The sequence below is a fragment of the Urocitellus parryii genome, chromosome 5 (assembly GCF_045843805.1).
Source record: "Urocitellus parryii isolate mUroPar1 chromosome 5, mUroPar1.hap1, whole genome shotgun sequence".
NCBI classification, from domain to species: domain Eukaryota; kingdom Metazoa; phylum Chordata; class Mammalia; order Rodentia; family Sciuridae; genus Urocitellus; species Urocitellus parryii.
The window spans coordinates 158,146,379-158,167,473 of NC_135535.1; the positions used below are offsets into that span (position 1 = coordinate 158,146,379).

At 40.7% G+C, this 21,095-nt stretch overlaps 1 protein-coding gene across 1 annotated transcript; it reads left to right on the top strand.

Annotated features, from left to right (window-relative positions):
* Window positions 1-375: 375 nt before the first annotated feature.
* Eif4ebp2 (eukaryotic translation initiation factor 4E binding protein 2) lies at window positions 376-20,072 on the top strand. The gene is made up of 3 exons (XM_026405817.2): window positions 376-812; window positions 17,651-17,836; window positions 19,353-20,072. The coding sequence occupies exons 1-3, from the start codon at window positions 668-670 to the stop codon at window positions 19,382-19,384; spliced, it is 363 nt and encodes a 120-aa protein (XP_026261602.1). The 5' UTR covers window positions 376-667; the 3' UTR covers window positions 19,385-20,072.
* Window positions 20,073-21,095: the final 1,023 nt, after the last annotated feature.

The window sequence follows — 21,095 nt, forward strand, 5'->3', positions numbered from 1 at the left end:
AGCTACAACTCCAGCCCACAATTTCACTTTTGGGGGCTATAAATGGGTAGGAAGCGGAAGTTGGCTTAATGAAAGTAGTGTTGATTGACAACCCCCCCACACACGTTGATTGACAAATAAACACACACATTGATTGACACACACACGTTGACTGACAGACAGACGGACGGACGGACACACACACACACACACACACGCACGCACGCACGCACACGAAAGTCCTCCTCGTCCTCCTTCGCCAGGCTCAGTAACGCTTCACACAGACTCCCTCAACCCACTTCCCTCAGGCCCAAGTTAAGCCCCGCCCTCTAACCCCACCCCGCAGGTCCCGCCCTGCATCTACGTCACCTCCGGCCGACAAGCTTTCCCCGAACTCCCTCTGGCTCCCGCCTTCGCCCGCTTCCGGTCGTCGTCGTCGCCGCTGCTGCCGCTGCTGCTGCTGCTGAGGCTGCAGGCGGAGGCCAGAGGACCGGGCGGCGGCGGCGGCGGCGGCTGAGAGGGCGGCGGCGGGAGCGGAGCGGGACGAGAGAGCAAGAGAAAGCGACCGAGGAGCTAGCGCAGCGCGCCTTGCCGCCCGCCTGAGCAGCCGGAGCCTTCCGGGCCCGCCGCCGCCGCCGCCGCCCGCCTGCCCGCCCGCGGACAAAGCCTAGAGCCCGCGCCCAGAGCCATGTCCTCGTCCGCCGGCAGCGGCCACCAGCCCAGCCAGAGCCGCGCCATCCCTACCCGCACCGTGCCCATTAGCGACGCCGCGCAGCTACCTCACGACTATTGCACCACGCCCGGGGGGACGCTCTTCTCCACCACGCCGGGAGGTGAGACCGCGTCCCCTGCAGCTCCTCTGCGTGCCCGCGCCGCCCCCGGGACCCCGCTCGCGGCTTCGGGACCCTGCACTTTGCCTTCTGGCTGGCGCGCGACTCGAGTCTGCTCGCGCCTGCTCACCCGCCCACCCGGGAACGTGGCTCGAGCGTCTCAGAGAAAGCCCCGGTTCCCGCTTCGTGGCTTTAACGAACTCGACCCAGTTTCTCTCCCCGTCGCCTCCTTCCCAGGCGGATTCGGCCGCGCGTGGCACTCTGCGTTACCTTCCCCTCCTGCAGTTTGTGCTCGTTAATGCTTGACTTCGCGGGTGTTCCCCTGGCCTTCCTAGAAAGGAAGTTAGAGAGCGGGATTCAGTTCTGGGACCCTTCGGTGACATGTTTTGCTGTTTTTAAAAACGTCAGGAGGAGGCTGGAATGCAGAGTCCCGAAGCCTCGCCCAGTGTTATCCTGCTTTGACAGCATTGTTTACCTTGTTGGACGAGGCCCCACGGGTGGGGGAGTCCCCAGGCCGCGAGGAAAGTGTGATACAATAATGCTCAAGTCATAGCCAAGGGGAAGGAGGTGAGAATGGTGGAACGCTGGCAGCCTTAAGGGTAGAGTTTCCGAGTCTCTGCCTTTGGAGATTGGATTGAAGGGGGGCTTTTTGTCAAGCAGGACACCCTGGTCAGGTGAGGTTGCCTGATCCTGGGGAATGGGCTTGTAGAAAGAGGCGATGCACAGGGAGGTTCCTGGCATTGCTTTTCAAAGGAGGACGAGGAACTGTTTACAAGCAACAGTGGGGTAGAGGTGAAGCTTGTTGAATTGGTCACGGGAGAAGGGAGCTCAAAGGTTGTCTGTCTCTTGCCAGGGCTGTTCTCCAAAGGCAAAAGACTGGAACCAGGCTTCCTTTTAAGTTTAGATCTTTGCCTTCTTTTAGTGACCAGGCAGTCATCCCCTTGTAGACAGAGGGTGGGGACTTCGCTGGCAGCCCCTGCGGTCTACAGGATCTCTGGCCTTCTTTTTGTGGGCAGGGATGGCAAGTTGTACTACAACCAATCCCTGAATCCGTTGCACAATGGCAAAGCTTGTAGAGTAAGGGAACTGCCTTGCCAACACCAAGGAATTTAAATCTAGGAGAGAGAGTTACTGTGGATAGATCTATGGATAAGAAGCGGAAGTTGACTCAAGGAAAGTAGTGTTGATTGACAAACACACATGCACACAAAAGTCTTCCTCATCCTCCCTCCCTTGGCTCAGTAATGCTGAGAGATCCATGCTGTGCTTCCAGCAGTTCAGAACACGTGTTGCTATAACAACACAACCAGCTATGATTTTTATTTGGAGAAGAGACTAAACTTTTAGCTATATATTAATTTTCCCTGAGGGAAGAGCCACAGAGGGAACCCCTGCCATATTTCAAAAGTTAAACTGTTGTACTTTCAAAACAAGGGCTTTAAAGATAGAAGCCTGTCTCATAGTCTGGATTAGTTCCTAAAATGCTTGGGAAGATTTCTGCCAGAAATACTGATCCATTTACCCTCCCAACACACTATCACTACTGCTTGATCAAATATCACTTAACCTGCCTCCACACAGCTTATATGCATACTTTTGTTTTACATTTAAATACTTGTCATTGGCTCATCTGTAAAGTTGAGTTTGTATTTACTGGTAGATCTGCATGCACGAAGTGATCTTTTTTTGGATACACAAGTGCTCGTTTAATACTTAACAGAATACAATATCACTGCAGTTGAGTTTAATCACTATTTTAACAGTTAACTTAGTGCTGATTAGTTGTGGTTGTGTAGTACTTGACGTTTTTCTCCTTTGGAGATTTTCTGACCTCTGATGATTTGTTTCCTCTCTCTTGCTACACCCTTCTTCTCCCTCTTACCATGTAATTTTATTTCCCAGAACCAGAGTGAAGTTATTATTTGGTCACCTCTAGATTCCCAAACTAACGTGGATACATATCTTCAGTGAGTTTTGTGTGCTTAGTGCAGTGCTTTGCACAAAACAGAACAATACTCAAAAGTAGGAAATGCAATTGCTCTGAATGGACTTAAAATCCTGACTTGGAGAGATAGGAGGTGCAGATTTTTAGTCAAGTGCTGGTTTACATTTAGACAAATGAGAGTCAGTAGGCTTATATTAGAAATCTAGGCTAGGTATAGTGGCACATGCCTATAATCCCAGCCATTTAGGAGGCTGAGGCAGGAAGGTTGCAAGTTCAAGGCCAACCTCAGCAACTTAGTGAGGACCTAAGCAACTTAGTGAGACCCATTTTCAAAAAAGGACTGGGGATGTAGCTCACTGGTCAAGTAACAGTAGGTTCAGTCTCCAGTAGAAAGAAAATAATGGGGGGAGTACTTTTCCTGTCAAACTTCTGGAAACCTGGAGTGGATAACAGTTGATGAGCTGTATGCCTTAGATGATCAGACTGGGCAGATGTGTTTAAAACAATGCCAACTTTGTATTTCTCCACCCCTTTGAGAGTCCTTTATTCATTGGATATCACAGGATATCCTACTCTGGAAGTTTCTCAAAATTGCTTTCCTGTGGTTTGGGAAATGAGAGGTGGGTGAAAATACATTTGTCATAACATCTTGGATTTCTTGTATTGCTAAAAGAGTGCCTGAAAAAATATTCATTATTAAAAAGGGGAAATTTTTTTTTGTCCTGGATTCAAGTGGTAGAGCGCATGCAGCAGGCCCTAGATCCAAGTGCCAACACCACAAATAAGTGAATAGATTGTAGATAATATTCAGTTCTTGCATTGGGAGGATGCTTCTATCTTTGATGGAAGGTAAGAGTTAGCTTCAGTTTGTATGTGTGTGTTGTTGAAGATTAAACACAGGGTGTTGAGCCTGCTAGGCAGTTGCTCTCCCACTGAGCTAACCCCAAGCCCTAGCTTCACATTTATAATATTGGTTAGCCAGAAGGAACTTAATGGCTTTGTTTTATATTTGAAAGAAACTGAAACCCAAAGAAACCCAAATTGGCTGTATCATACAGCCAATTAACCTAGGTGGGTACTCTCAAATTTAGTACACTGGCTACTATTCCAATTTTTTCTTCCACTATATGTGGCGCTGAGGGTCGAACCCAGTGCCTCACACATGCTAGGCAAGTGCTCTGCCACTGTCCCACAACCCCAGCCCCTCACAAACAACTTAAGAGACTATTCTGTCTCTGGAATACTAGCTAATGTGATTTTGCTACTTTATTATTCTTTTCCTAGGCATGGAACTGTGACTTGGGAGAGTTGTGCTCTGGGGAATGAACAGACACTAGACCTCTTTTAGCCTTGCTTTTTCATATATAGCATCCTCATCAGCTATAGAAAATAATGCTGTAATGAACAACAAAAGGTCACTAACTGATGGTCTGAAATCTTGTTTGTGCTATAACTCTTCCTTTCTTGCCTTCTGGTTCCTTTCTTCTGCTCTTGGTTCACTGGGGAAAAATTACCTGAAGGCCATTGAAAGAATTGGTAAAGGAGAAGCGAGAAGAAGGGGAAAATAATTCACTTGGCGCGAGCTATATAAAAAATTTGTATTTTGGGAGAGACCTCCTTCTTAATCTGGCTTCTTTCTTGGGATGAATGAGTCATACTCTATAGAAATGGGGAAGGAGGACCAATTTCTGATGTTGTCACAGCATTTCTTATTGGGTGACTTCAGGCTGAGTATATTCTAGGCCAATACCTTCTGAGCCAACAGAGTGTTTATTTAACTCAATAACTTCAGTTCTTAACAAGAGGACTGCATTATTACCTGTGAGAAGTACATGGAAAACATAATGAAGAGTATTCATCTCACTTTGCCTTGTTAAAGAAGATACCATTGACTCACCTCAGAATTATCACAGATTAATGTGTTGTCATTCTGTAGGAGATTCAGCTTTGGTCTCATATGTCAGCTGCCAAAGTATATATTGGAGATGTCCTTCCGCTTTTATGTTGGATGCGGTGTTGTTTTCTGGGGCGGGAGAACTAAATTACAGTCCCAGAGAAGGCAGCAGTCCTCATCCTCAGGGCAGTGTGCCATGTGGAAGAAGCATCTTTGCCTGACCGAAGTCAGATAATCTGAGTATGATGAGGGGAAACAGCTCCTATGGGTAGATAGATAATGCAGCATACATGGCAGACCTTCATGTACTTCCCTGCTGCTCCCCCAAAGACTCCTGCACAAAATAGGAAGGAAAGTGATATATCTACACTGGCAACACCAAGGTTATTAAGGAGAGAGATTTTTGTTGTTGTTGTTTTTAGTTGTAGATGGACACAATACCTTTATTTTATTTTTTTTGTGTGTGGTGCCAGGGATTGAACCCAATGCCTCACACATGCTAGGCAAGCACTGTGGCACTGAGTCACAACCCTGCCCCAAGGAGAGAACTTTTTGAGAATTTGTCTTAAAAGTAGTTGCAGGGGTGGGTACTGGGGACCAAACCTAGGGGTGCTTTACCATTGAGTTGCATCTCCAGTCCTCTTTATATATATTGTTTGTTTGTTTGTTTATATTTAAGATGGACACAATATCTTTTATTTTATTTGTTTATTTTTTATATGGTGCTGAGGATCGAACCCAGTACCTCACATGTGCAAGGCAAGTGCTCTACCGCTAAGCTATAACCTCAGCCCCTTATTTATTTATATTTTTAAGGTTTTTTTTTTTAAGCTTTATTGGCATATGATTTTTTTAACTTTATTTATTTTTTTATGTGGTGCTGAGGATCAAACCCAGTGCCTCCAGCCCTATTTTTAAGTTTTTTTTTTAAGAGAGAGTGAGAGAGGAGAGGAGAGAGAATTTTTTAATATTTATTTTTTTTTAGTTCTCGGCGGACACAACATCTTTGTTGGTATGTGGTGCTGAGGATCGATCCCAGGCCGCACGCATGCCAGGCGAGCGCGCTACCGCTTGAGCCACATCCCCAGCCCCCTATTTTTAAGTTTTGAGACAAGTTCTCACTAACTGGCTAAGGCTGGCCTTGAACTTGCAATCCTCCTGCCTCAGCCTCCAGTGTTGCTGGGATTACAGATGTGCACCATCTGGATGAGTTGTGGATGTCTATCCATTAAGAGAGGAAAGGATCCTTCACAGGGCAGTTTTTTGGTGAATAGCAGGACTTGTTCTTGGCTCCCAAGTTGTAAGGTGAGCAAATTAATGTTTAGAAGATTTTTGCTGTTCTATTTACAGTAGCTCAATTTATAGTTGAGACTGGCAGTAAGTAGGTAAGGCCTAGACTACTATTTCCAGATATATTCAATGTTTTACTTTGCTTTTTGCAGGCCCCTTAAAATCTGTATGTTCTGCCAGGCAAAGAGGCTGAGGCAGGAAGATCACAAGTTCAAGCCAGCCCCAGCAAAAAGTGAGGTGCTAAGCAACTCATTGAGACTCTAAACAAAATACAAAATAGGGCTGGGGATGTGGCTCAATGGGTAAGTGCCTCTTGAGTTTAATCCCTGGTACCATCATCACCACCCCACCACGCAAAACAAAACAAAACAAAAAACCTGTATGTTTCTTAATATTCAGCAACTATCTACCCCTGGTGTGCCCAGTATTTAAAGATCCCCTTTACCTGGTTCTCAGACCACAGCTTGAAGCTAAAAGCTCAGAAATTTTGAGTATTTACATCTAAATAAGTAATTGTTTAGATCTCTAGGATAAACACCTTGACAAATAATTTGTTTCATTATGTAGTTTTAAAGAGAAAAACCTCACTAAGCAAGGATAAATTGGAAAAAGCAGTTAAGTTTTTGTTATTCCTTGAAATTTTCTAAATCCAAGATCATGTCATCTGTGAATAAAGATAGTTTTTTCTTATCAATCTGGATGCCTTTTAATTGTCCTGGCTAGTGTCTTCAGAATGTGTCACATCTAGTACCATAGTAGACACATATGAATAGATGTGACATGGAGTAAAACATAGAGAATGGTTTCTTTGCCTTATTTTTGATCTTAGGGGAAAGCAGCCAGCCTTTCATCATTAAGTAAGCTGTTAACTGGGGGCTTTTTGTTTTTGCATTACTAGGAATTGAACCCAGAACCTTGTATATACTAGGCAAGTGCCCTACCACTTAGCTACATCCTCAATCCTTCATGAGAATTATTTGAGACAGGTCTTGCTATATTGTGCAGGTTGATCTCAAACTTTCAATCCTCCTGTCTCAGCTTCCCAAGTAGCTGAGATTGCAGGTATATACTACCATACCCAATTTTACTGTGGTTTTTCATAAATCTACTTTATTGGGTTGAGGAAATTCTTTCTAGTCCTGTTTATTGGATGTTTTTAATCATAAAAAAGTGTTACCGTGCTGGGAAAAGAATCCTGGGCCTTGTGCCTGCTAAGTAAGCTCTTTACCATTGAGCTATACCCCAGCCTCCCAATTTTTTCTTCTTTTTTTTTTTTTTTTTTTAATTTTTAATATTTATTTTTTAGTTCTCGGCGGACACAACATGTTTGTTGGTATGTGGTGCTGAGGATCGAACCCGGGCCGCACGCACGCCAGGCGAGCGCGCTACCGCTTGAGCCACATCCCCAGCCCCCCAATTTTTTCTTCTATTGAAATGATCATGTGTGTTTTGTGTCTTATTCCATTGCTATGTATTACATTAATTGATTCTCACATTTTGAATTGGTTGTATTCCTTAGATAAAATCTTAATTGGTTTTGGTATATAATACTTTTTATATGTTGCTAAATTCAGTTTGCTTAATTCTGGGGATTGTACCCAGAGATTTTCTACCACTGAGCTTCATCGCCAGCCATTATTTATTTTTTTATGCTTTTTAAAATTTTTGAGACAGAATCTCTCTCAAGTTGCTATGACTGTCTTTGAACTTGGAATCCACTGCCTCAATATCTGGAGTAGCTGGGATTACAGGCAGTTGCCACCACTCCTGGTTTAGTTGTGGACTTTGGAGTCTGTATTCATAAAGCCTATTAGCCTGTACTTTTCTTTTGATATGTTTGGTGTTGGTATTAAGGTAATACCACACTTTATTTTTATTGTTTTTCAAAATGCCCTTCTGTTAGGAACTTTAGATAGGGCGAAGAGAAGGGAGGAGGCATGGGGGGTAGGAAAGATGGTGGAGTGAGATGGACATCATAACCCCAAGTACACATATGAGGACACAAATGCTGTGACTCTACTTTGTGTACAACCAGAGACATGAAAAATTGTGCTTTATATGTGCACTATGAATTGAAATGCATTCTGCTGTCATATATAACAAATTAGAATAAATACATAAATTTAAAAAAACTGGAAAAAATGCCCTCTGTTTATAGCAGAAGTACTGACTATTGTTTACTGGTGAAGATAGGATTGGCTATAGATTCTCAACTACTTATCTGAAAGTGTGAGACTTGGGATTCTTCTTTAAATGTCCTGGTTAATCATTAGGGCCTCAGAGGAGCTGCTTTTAACACCAGAGATTGATTGTTAGTTGTTGGGCTGTTCCTACATTGGAAGGAAATTGCTCTCTTGTTTAGTAAATTCTTTTGGCACTAGGTAAAAACATTAACGTAGAACTGTGACATTTCTAGGATTAGTATAAGCTCCTTCTATGGGTAAAAGTGGAAGATACTTTTAAAAAAAAAGAAGTAGTAGTAGTGTTGGAAAGGAAAGAAAACAATAGTAGGAATGAAAGCCAGGTTTGAATCCTAAAGTGTTTTCTCCATACCATACCATTAGCAGTGATTGTTAATTACTAGCATTACAGTGACTTGAAAACATCTGTGAAATTGAATCCAAAGAATTGATCCGAGATGCAGTCTACATATTTAGCCTATATTTTCTTGTAATCAGAGCCAGGCATTTCTGGAGAGAAAATTTATTTCCAGGTGTACAAGCCCAAAGAGCAGTGGGAGTATTTGATATACTTCATTTTGACTCAGATTTCCTGATGGTTGAGATAGACTTAAAGTCGGTAGGCGTTTATTTAAGGGTGGATGGTGTCATATTACCATTTTGGACCTGGTACCTAGCCCTCAGCATCTGATTCAACTCATTTTGAAACCTAAATTCAAGTAAACCAGATTTGTCTAGAGTACCTGTGTTGTTTGTATTGTGTCATGATACCTTTGTCACTGTGTGACCTTTTGCAAATACTTTTAACTTCTCTGGACGTATTTTTTCATCTGTAAAATAAGAGACTTCCCCCAGATCCTCTGTAAGTTCTTTTCTAACGCTGGACCTTCTGAATAGAAAATCATTTGATCAGCTTCTCTTTTAGCCTAGAGTGTGTTCTATTGTGGAGGTGGCCTAAGTGATTGGGCAGAGTCCATTCTTTTTTTTTTTTTTTTTTTGAATTATTATTTTTTTAGTTGTAGTTGGACACAATACCTTTATTTATTTATTTTTATGTGGTGCTGAGGATCGAACCCAGGGCCTCGAACATGCTAGGCAAGCACTCTACCGCTGAGCCACAATCCCAGCCCCAGAGTCCATTCTTAAACATTAATATCTTGGAAATCTTGTTCCCAATTATTGAATCTTGAAATTAATCAAGGGATAATTGGATAGATATTTCACAAACCTTGGGTGCCTTCCATTTGCCATAGTGTTTAGCCATATTGTTAAAAGGCCCTGAGGCTTCTAGTTGGGTCTTTTGTTGATGTAAAAATTGTCTCTATTAATCTTACTAGTACTTTAGGGGTTTGATGGTTTTGCACGCCTAATGTGGTTCGGCCACTACCAGTCTCCCTGGAGGATATTGAGACACACAGCTTTTAGTTTCCTTTGATAGAGCTTTTCAGGAGTCTATTCATCCAGAACCTTCACGAACAACAATGTTTAAGGCCTGGGGTTGTAGCTCGGTGATAGAGAGCTTGCCTTGCACATGAGAGGCACTGGGTTGGATCCTCAGCACCACATAAAAATAAAGGTGTTATGTCTATCAGCAACTAAAAAAAAAAAAGGTTTTTTAAAAAAAGAACAATGTTTAAAATTGAAGTTTGGGGCTGGGATTGTGGCTCAGCGGTAGAGCACTGGCCTAGCAGGTAAGAGGCCCTGGGTTCGATCCTCAACACTACATAAAAATAAATAATAAAATAAAAAAAATTGAAGTTTGATCACGGATATTCTCTAAACCAGTCAAACACAGACCTTGTTATCATCACCTTTCTAAATAGAAGGAATAAAACTCTTTATAGTCCTTTCTGTATTTTTACTTCTTATTTTCCCTATTTATTATGGGGGTGGGTGGTACTTGCCAAGTGCTTTGTTGTTGTTGTTTTTAAATTCAGTTTTTCGTGGTCTCTGCTGCCCTAGCAGTATTGTTCTCTTGGTTTATAAAATAAGTGGCAAGCATTTTTGTTTCAATTCCTTATAATTCTTTTAGCATTGTCACTGATCTTTTAAAGTGTATTTTTATGGTGGTAAATGTATGTAGCATAAAATTTACCTTTTTAAGTGTGTAGTTCATTGGCAGTAAGTGTATTCACAGTGCTCTTATAATCATTACCTACCATTATCCCTTTCCAGAATTTTTTTCATCCTAAGTAGTATCTTACTATGGAAGATGAGGATTTTAGTTGACATATTTACCCTTTTCTTGGAGGTGGAAAAAAATATACATATATGTACATACATACATATATACACATATGCACACTCTTCTGTGTACTTTTACCTTCCATCCTCCCAATTTCTTAAACCCATTCTGATTAATATTTATTAAATGTGGATAAATATTAACATATGTGATTGGCATTGTTAGTTTTCTGTCCAACATCTATTTCCTCTTCCATGCTGTCATAAATTCCCTGGTTTCCTAAGTGGCAGTTTGCCAAGAGCAGGGATATAACCATGACTTCTCTAAGCTAGTCATGGCTTCCCCGGTGTTAGATCTGGTGGGCATCTGACCCAGTTCTGGCCAAATGGGATGTAGGGGGAAATCTGCTAGAGGTTTTATGAGATTTTTGCCTTCTGCTGAAAAAAGTCCCATGAGGAAAGCCCATTCAACTCCACCATCCTCTATTATTATATGAAAACAGGACCATCTCAGCCTTAGAGGATTTTGTTACTGGCTTATTCAAGCTGTGCAATTTAGGCAAGTTACTTAACACCCGCTCCCACCCCCCACAAGCTGTCCATTTGTATAAAAGGATGCTTCATTTTGGAAGCAGCCTTGGTTAAACAGAATTGGATGGTAGAGGACCCAATGAAAGTCTAGTAACAACTACCCTGTAAGTTAATCAGGATACTGTGGATTTTCTGTGCTTTTTTCCCAACCAACATTTCTTAGATATATATAGCTTGATATATGGATTAATTATTATTTAATCTATGATGCATGGTTTTGAAAGAGGCCCTTAGGCTTGAATGACCTGTTTCTGTATCAGCCATCTTGGCAAGTTCATTTCAGCTCTCATGGGCCTTGTTGTTTTCTACCATTTGAGAATCATTCGTTTTTAGATCAAAAGGGAGCACGTTTTTTCTCCTTTCTATTCTCCATTAAAGGGACTCTATTTTGCTCCTGACTTTTCCTAGTAAAATCAGCTCTAGAGAATGTGGTGGGATCAAGGTATTATATAGTTATCCTAAATCTGTTCACTAGGGGATGAAAAAAATTATATTTATCTATAAATGCTCATATTTGTTCTGAAATTTAAACATGAAGACTAAATAATATATGCACATTTTATAAACAAAACAGCATAGAAGCACATAAAATGGCACCAGGTGGCTGGGGACATAGCTCAGCAATTGAGCAGTTGCCTAATGTATGGGCAAAGCCCAGGGTTCATTCCCCAGCACCACCCAAAAAAAAAAAAAAATTGCCAGTGAGCTACCATTTTCTGTTTATGTTTGTTTAGTTAACCACAGTTGCTATAAATAATATATCATAATTTCTAATACTAGACAATAGTACTGACTCCTTATTAGAAAAGACAAGGAATTTAGGGTATTTTATTGCTTTCTACCTCTCATTTCCTGTTTTCTTATCTATGCTGGAGATGGAACCCAGGACCTCATATATGCTAAGCCAGTGCTCTATCACTGAACTACATCCCCAGCCCCAACTACCAGTTTTTGTAGTTGAATTTTGTTTTTTGTAGTTACCTCTAAAATTCCAAATAATAATAGGTTTGATCCAGTATTGAGATAAAAATATAGTTAAACTCTGTCTCAATCTGTCAACCTTAGTCCTTCATTGTCCTGGAACAGTTTGATTATAAAAATTGAAAATCAGTAAATTGTGTTTTTTATGCCTTTCCAATTTAAGAACAAGGAGTATGATTGTTTTCATAGAAAAGGAAATGCAGCCAGGTTGCACATGTAATCCCAGCTGCTTGGGAGGCTAAGGAAGGAGAATCACAAGTTTGAGGCTAGCCTGAGCAACTTATGTAGCTCAGTGATAGAATACCTCTGAGTTCAATCCCCAGTAATGCAGAAAAGAAAAAAAGAAATTACAATAATGTATTATTGTATAATTACAATAATGTATTATGTATCATTGTCCAGAAATAACAAATGATTAAAGTGATAGAACTACTAATTACCTGGAGTTGGTCACTACCCAGTATGTACACAAATCAAAGCAAAGCATCCCACTCTACCTCATGTATATGTACAAATATATGTCGGAGGGAAAAAGTACAGATTTTCCTCAATTAACAATGTGGTTACATCTTGATTAACATACTGTAAGTTGAAAATAATCACAGATTGAAAATGTAGGGCTGGGGATGTGGCTCAAGCGGTGGTGCGCTCGCCTGGCATGCGTGCGGCCCAGGTTCGATCCTCAGCACCACATACAAACAAAGATGTTGTGTCCGCCAAGAACTAAAAAATAAATATTAAAAAATTCTCTCTCTCTCTCTCCTCTCTCACTCTCTCTTTAAAAAAAAAAAAATGAAAATGTATATAATACACTAACCTACAAACCTCATAGCTTGGCAGTATAGTACAGAAAATCCAGTTATTTACCCTCTTGATTGTGTACCTGACTGAGAACTGTAGCTAGCTGCCACTGCCTAATATCATAGGTGTCATGCTAGATATTGCTAGACCAGGAAAAGATAAAAATTAGAAGTATGGTTTCTACTGAATTTTTATAGACTTTTTTTTTCCCTGTTTATATGCTTATTTATACTGGGGATTGAACCCAGGGGAACTCTCCCACTGAACTATACCCCATTTTTTGAGAGAGAGGGTCTCATTAAGTTGATGAATATGGCCTCACACTTGTGATCCTCCTTCCTCAGCCTCCTAAGTTCCTGGGATTACAGGCCTGTGCACCTGTTTATGGATGAATTATATATGAATTGTATCTCTATAAAACTTTTTTTGGGGCTGGGGATGTGGCTCAAGCGGTAACGCGCTCGCCTGGCATGCGCGGGGCGCTGGGTTCAATCCTCAGCACCACATAAAAATAAAATAAAGATGTGTCCACCGAAAACTGAAAAATAATTATTAAAAAGTTCTCTCTCTCTTTAATTTTTTTTTTTTTTTTTTGGTGGTGCTGCTGGGGATTGAACCCAGAGCTTTGTGCATGCAATTGAGCTATATCCCCAGTCCAATAAAACTATTTTTTAAACCTTGTATTTTATCAGGTCTGCCTGGTTTTTCTTTTTTTTTTTTTAATATTTTATTTTTTAGTTGGACACAATACCTTTATTTTGTTTATTTTTGTGTGGTGCTGAAGATCGAATCCAGGGCCTTGTACATGCTAGGCAAGCACTCTACTGCTGAGCCACAACCCTAGCCAGATCATGGTTTTTCAAACTTTCTCTCACATTAACTCACACATTAAGGCATAATTCCTACTACCTATGCCATAGTTGGTTCAGTTCTTTACTACATATAATTTAGAAATACTGCTTCTGTCCTGTGCTTTTTTTTCTTTTTTTAACCACCTCATCACTGTATTTTCCAAACTGGGTAGCAGTATAAAAGTACTGCAGAAGTTAGAATGATCTTGTTTCAAATTGCAGGTTGAATGTGAAAGCTCACCTTTCTGAAATCTAGTCATGAACAAGAGTTAGTTGAGGGCTGGGGATGTAGCTCAGTTGGTAGAGTGCTTGCCCTGCGTGCAAAAGGCCCTGGGTTTGATTCCCAGCACTAAAAAAAAAAAAAAAAAGAGAGAGAGAGAGAGTGTAGATGACACACAGGTGTGCAAGGTCCATCCACTAAAGCCCCTTCCCTGTTCTTTGAAATCTGTCAGGCCCTCTCTCATCATGTTTGCCATTATTTTGCATATCATCCTAATAAGCCGATTGCTGATTTCCAAACCCTAATAGATTAGAATCCATTTAGAATGGGTGTAAATGGTGTGCAATGGACTGAATCCTATCTCCCAAAATTTGCATGTTGAAGCCCTAACTCCCAATGTGATGATATTCGGGGATCTATGATGGTATTAGGGACCCTGGGAAAGGTAATCAGGTTTAGATATGATCATGAAGGGTTTAGTGTCCTTACAAGTAGAAAAACCTGAGAGATTGCTCATCTGTCATGTGAGAACGCTCTTCACCAGAAACTACCTATGCTGGCACCTTAATTTTGGACATCTAGACTCCAAAACTGTGAGATAATAAATTTTGGTTGTTTGAATCATTCACTCTGATATTTTGGTATGGCAACCTGATCTGACTGAAACATGGGGGGAAAAACATCTAATAGTTTTATTCTTTTTATTATAATATGACAGGAGTATTCTTATTTTTCTGCTTGAGAATCTAAAGGTCTCTGTTAGCCCATAGTGGTTTTTTCTTTCTTTTTTTTTAATTGGTACATTATAATTCTACCTAATAGTGGAACCTTTTATTACATTTGATACATACACATAATATAACAATATAATTTGGTCAGCTTTGTTTCCTAGTACCTTCCCTCCCCCTCATCCCTTTCTATTTACATGAGGTCCCACACACATGTGTATGTTTTTTTTTTCCTCTTTTCTCCCTAGCTTCTACATCTAAGAGAAAACATATGACCCTTGATTTTCTGAGCTTGTCTTATTTTGCTAACCTAATGCTCTCAATTTCCATCCATTTTCCTGCAAATGACATAATTTCATTCTTCTTGGTAGCTGAATAAAACTTCATTTTGTGTGTCTGTGGGTCATTTTTTTTTATCTATTCATCCATTGACAGACACCTAGGCTTTTCCATAATGTGGCCATTGTGAATCGTGCTACTGTAAACATGTATCACTGTTAAATGTTCATACCAGTTCTTCAGGGCAGATACCAAGGAATGATATAGCTGGGTCATATGGTGGCTTCATTCCCAATCTTTTAAGGAATCTCCATGCTGGTTTCCATAGTGATTGTATTATTTATACAGTCCCACCAATTTTGTAAAAATGTCCCTTTTCCCTTATATCCTCTTTAGCATTTATTATTACTTATATTCTTGATGGCTACCATTTTAACTGGAGCAAGATGAAATCTTGGTGTAGTTTTGGTTTGCATTTCCCTAATTGCTAAGAATGTTAATTTCTTTTGAGAAGAAATTGCTCATTTTTTGATAGGGTTATGTGGGGGGGGGGTTGGTAAGTTTTTTGAGTTCTTTATATATTCTGGATATTAATCCTCTATCAGAAAAGTCACTAGCAAGGATTTTCTCCCATCCTGCAGGTTTTCTTTTCACACTCATTTCCTTTGCTGTGCAGCAGCTTTTTAATTTGATATCATTGCATTTGTTACTTCTTGGTATTATTTCCTGAGCTCTAGGAGTCCTGTTGAGGAAGTCATTGTGCCAGGAGTAATTTAGGTTCTGCTTCTTTAAACTGAATAGCTTTGTAAGGTAATTTTACTTCAACATATAATATTGCCTTTAATTTGGATGCCTAAACCCTGAAAGCATCACCCTCCACATTTAAGCCTAATGTAAGCAGGGTAGCCACAGACTATTATTGCCTTTGTTACTTAGAGTTGAGAGAGATGCTGGGCTACCACTTCCTTTTTCCACTGTCAACCCCTTTAGCAGACGTCACTAAGGATCACCACATTCTTTCTTCCTGAGCCAGCTGAGGTCGCAGAATCAGCAACAGAGCTTCACACATCTACTTTGGGCCAACATCAGGCATCTCTAATTGTTGCTTAGTTTTGTGTCTTATTTATGGTCATTAGTAACTTGAGAAGACCATGACTAAAAGAATGGATAGTACTCTGAGGTATGATTTATGAAATTGAATAAATTTCAGGTGTACAGGTTCATGATTTTATGTGTATATATTGTGAAATAATAACCACAATCAAGTTTAACACATCTATTATCTCATATAATTACCTTTTTTTAGTATATGGTAAGAACATTTAAGATCTACTCTCAGCAGATTTCAAGTTTTTAATACAGTATTGTTAAGTATAGTCACCATGCTGTACATTTAGATCCCCAGAACTTAAACTTGTAACTGAAAGTTTGTACCCTTTGACCATCTTTTCCCCATTTCCCCTGTCCTGGCATCTACCAGTCTACTCTTTTTTTTTTTTTAATATTTTTTGGTTGTAGATGGACACAGTACTTTTACTTATTTATCTTTATGTGGTACTGAGGATCAAACCCAGTGCCACACCCATGCTAGGCGAGTGTTATACCACTGAGCCACAACCCCAGCCCCGAGTCTGCTCTTTATGAATCGTACTTTTTTTAGGTACTTCATACAAGTGAGATTATAGAATATTTGTTTCTGTCTTATTTCACTCAGAAGATTCATCTGCCATCAAGGTTTATCCATGTAGTCACAAGTGGCAAGATTTCCTTCTTTTTATGGCTGAATAATATTCCTTTGTATAAGCTTGTGTACGTGTACATTTCATTATTATTACTTTTATTTGCAGTTCTAGGTATTGAACCCAGGTCCTCCTCATTGCCAGGCAAATGTTCTACCACTGAGTCACACACCCAGCTACACCACATTTTTTTTATCCAGTCACTTAATTGACAGATATTTAAGTTGTGTCCATGTCTTGGCTAGGCTGTAATGAACATGGATGTATAGGCATCTCTGAGCTACTGATTTCATTTCCTTAGAATAGATATCCCAAAGTGATATTGGAGAATTATATGGAAGTTGTTTCTACTTTGGTGATAGCTCACTGGGATTTTTGATTCGTGTTTCCTGATGGTTAGGGATGTTGAGTTCCTTTTTAGGTACCTGATATTCACTTGTAAGCAGCAGGTTTTCATAACTATCGGGTAAAGTGTGCTTTTCAGAACGGTTGTTGTTTGTAAAACATTCAGGTACTTCTTCCAGCAAGCCAATTATTTTGTGGAATAGAGTTCTACTGTGGGGAGGATGTCAGTCTTTGGAAAAAGCCTTTGACCTAAAGGTGACTGTCTGTTTTTCCACATATTTATTTATTCATTTAAAAACTTGTTTTGGACATTTTAATGTTAGGATGCAGATGAGATATTTATAAATAAGACATTGCTTTGTCATCAGGAATGTAAACTACAGAGAGAAGTCAATAGATGTACAGGAGTCTGTCCTAAGTGAAGTGTTTTGTGCAAGCTAAGAGAAAGAATGGTTAAAAGAAGGGGAGAAAGTATGGCTTAACAGAGGAAGTGGTGTTGAGCAGAAAAGAAGAAAAATATCTTCTTATTGTGTGGGTGTAGCAGTATGGTTTGTTTCCCACACAGACATCTTTATTAATAATGGGTCCTGTTTACCTCTGTTAAAGAATGTGCAGGAGTTTCCTGCCAGAAGAGGAAGAAAAGGTATTCCAGATGCCAGTGAAGCCTGTTCACAGGTTGGGAAGTTAGAATTTTGACTTGAATGATAAAATCCTTAAAGATTAGAGTTAGGTGGAATTCAAACCAAATCCCTTAGTGTTATATATTGGTAGCCCCTTAATTTATTTCAAATTCTTTTCAACCCTGTTTTCCAGGAACTCGAATCATTTATGATAGGAAGTTTCTTTTGGATCGACGCAATTCTCCCATGGCTCAGACTCCACCCTGCCATCTGCCCAATATCCCAGGAGTCACTAGCCCTGGCACCTTAATTGAAGACTCCAAAGTAGAAGTAAACAATTTGAACAACTTGAACAATCATGACAGGAAGCATACAGTTGGTAAGGGATGCCAGTGATGGGGACCAAGGGGGTGGCTCTAGGAATTTTTATGTCAGTTTTCTGTAGGTTGAAAAATGTTGATACAACAGGTATAATGATATTTAGTAGATATATGTCTCTGAAGTCCTCTCACCTCCCAAAGTTTATTGAACTGCTTTGGAAGCCCTGAGTTCCAAATTATAATTAAATCTCATTGGTGGGTGGAAAACAATCCAAAGTCAGGGCATGGTTAACTCAAAGTTGACTCTTGGAACCATACCTGAAGGACTGCCTGGTCAAGGCTTTATTGGGCCAGGGATTAACACCCCGCCCTCCCATACACACACACACACACACACACACACACACACACACTCACATACACTCACATACAGAGAGGATGTCAGAGCTCCCATTTCCATCGTCTTTAGAGAATAGACCTTTTTCTTTAGAAGAAAGATATCTTCTAATTATCTGGGTGTAGCAGTATGGTTTGTTTCCCACACAGACACCTTTATTAATAATGGGTCCTCTTTTTACCTCTGTAGAAGCAGAATAATGATGTAGAAATGGCCAGCTCTTGAGTAAACCTCAGGGGTTGCACTTTGATCCCCCCAGTACTGGGATCAAACCAGGGCCTCACATATGCTAGGCATACTACAGTACCACTGAGCTACATCCCCACCCCTTATTAATTTTATTTTGAGACAGGGTCTTGCTAAGTTGCCGTGATTAACCTTCAACTTGCCTATTGCCTCTGTCTCCTGAGTCTCTGGGATTACAGGTGTGCGCCACTCTGCCTGGCCTTCACTTGGGTGTTTTTGTTTTTGTTTTTTGGAGCGTGGGGGGCGGGTACTGGGGATTGAGCTCAGGGTCACTTGGCCACTGAACCACATCGCCAACACTATTTTGTATTTAATATTTAGAAGCAGGGTCTCATTGAATTGCTTAGCACCTTGCCTTTGCTGAGGCTGGCTTTGAACTCACAATCCTCTTGTCTCAGCTCCTGAGCCTCTGGGATTATAGGCATGTGCCGCTGTACCCAGTTCACTTTGGTTTTTAATGAACAAAGTCTCAATACATAGAATGTCTCAAGTTCAAAGCTTCCAGAAGAGTGTGCTCACTTGATCTCTGGCAGAGAGCTCCTAGAAGCTGCTATGTTGTGAGCTATGGACAAGGGTATTCTGGGAAAGTTCACTCGTGTTCTTTTGCCCATTTTCTCTTTCCCACAAGTGATGTGATTTTTTTTTTAATTCCATATAAAAAAGGCCAGCCAAGGGCTGAGGGTATAGCTCAGTGGTAGAGCACTTGCACAGCATGTGCAAAGCCTTGAATTCGACCCCCAGCACCACAAAAACAAATGAACTGAAAATTAAAAATATTAGGCAAAGCAAAGTAAAACAGAATGAGTGCTTTAAAGTAGCAGAGAGTGGGATTGTTTGAATTATTTTCTTGACCCTTGTGTATAGGAAATGGTATTTAAAAGTGTTTTGCTTTTCTTTTTGTGCTAAACTTTGTGTTTCTTCATCCTACCCAGGGGATGACGCTCAGTTTGAGATGGACATCTGACTTCCCTGTGAGGAGGAGAAGAAAAGCAGCAACACCAATGCCTATGTGTACCTGATCTGGCTGTAGGATCAACAGTGAAGAGACACAGAGGCAGCACCAGCATCCCCAATGCATCTCCACCTCTCCCTCCTCCTCTGTGCCAAATGATGGGAAGATGAGATTCATCTGACCATTTCTCCTCCCTTTCCTATCCCTGCCCAGTTAGATTAGCTTGAAGGCCCTTGGGGTGTTTCCTTAGAACTAAGCAGTCCATAGAGGAAGAAAACTAACTGTGGCTTCACTGGTCATTTCTCTATTGAAACCACTCTCCACTTCAGATTTATTCCAAATCAAGTCTCACTCTACCAGCTAGGATTTCTGGGATACAGAGATTTGGCTGGTTGATCATTATTTGTGTTCTTTTCTTTGTCTCTCTTCCTTGAATCCTACTTGTTTAGTGCTGGGTTTGGGGTCTTTAGATCCAGAATGGGGAAATTACAAAAAGAGGGCTGCTTTCTCTTTTGAGTTTGAGTTGTTTGTCCTTAGGGACAGTTTGTGCAACTCTGATAGCAGTACCCCGTGACGCTGTTCTGAAGTCTACTTCCCCTCCTTCCTCTGGGAGGAGTATCTTCTATCTTTGGTATTATAGTTCGTCTTCCCATTCCTTTACTTAGTGCAAATAAATTTGTGCAGATACTTTTAATCTTTACCACTGAAGGGAGTCCTTGGTAACCAGGTGTACTTTACCATTCTTCTGCCATTCCTCCCTGCTTGAATCTTGTTGCTGGCAGAGTTCTCTGAATTGTGAGATCTCCACATGATTTTTTTTCTGCTCCCAGAGCAGGTTCATAAGAAGGAATTGAGGCACTTTGGTCTCCACATGGTGGGTAAGGACTAATCCTAGTATTCTGCCAGATAATGCCTAAGAATGACCTCTGAAGACTGTTGAACCATTTCAGTACCCAGTTTTAGTAGTCAGCTGTTTTAAAATCCAATCAACATTGTGATATTTGTTGTCTCAGATTTCAGTTTCTTCTATTTTGAGTTTAAAGTTGACTTTCAGAATGTTCTTAGAAAAGAACTACATATTTTTCCTGTTTGGATCTGCTTTGTTTGGCTGCTGGGATAAATAAGCATGGGCTTAAAAATGTGTTCCTTTTTTTTTTTTTTTTTTTTTAAACCATTCCCATCATACTCTGAATTTTCACTTCCCTTCCCTCCCTCCCACCTTCCCTCCCTCCCTCCTCCCTCCCTCCCTCCTTCCCTTTCCTCTACCAGGCCATCTTTCAAATATACATCAAAGATACCTCAAGTGTTGGTATCTGATAATATCTGTCACTCCTCTTAAATGAGGAGTGACCTTTTATTTTTAAGAGGACTACAGACCTATTTTTAGATATGTTTTCAGTACAATTTTGAACAGCAACTTTTTAACTAAACATCTTCCAGTGTTAGGAAGGTAAGAAATGTCCATAGTCTGCTGTTCCGTGTCACCATACTTTGTTTCCCCAGTTCCTTCTGAACTCTTTCCTTCCCCCTTAATTTTGGGTGTGTGTGTTTGGAATTTGTTGTGAGTGGTTTATAAAACTGGACCATTCTGCCTTGCTGTGGCTTGTTCAGGAAAGCCTTGTTCTTTTCCTTACCCCTCCCCTGACTTGTTGTCACCCCCCCTTCCCCCCACCCCCTACTATCCTGGTACTATTGACTGGCACAGTAATCCTAGGGTACCTCC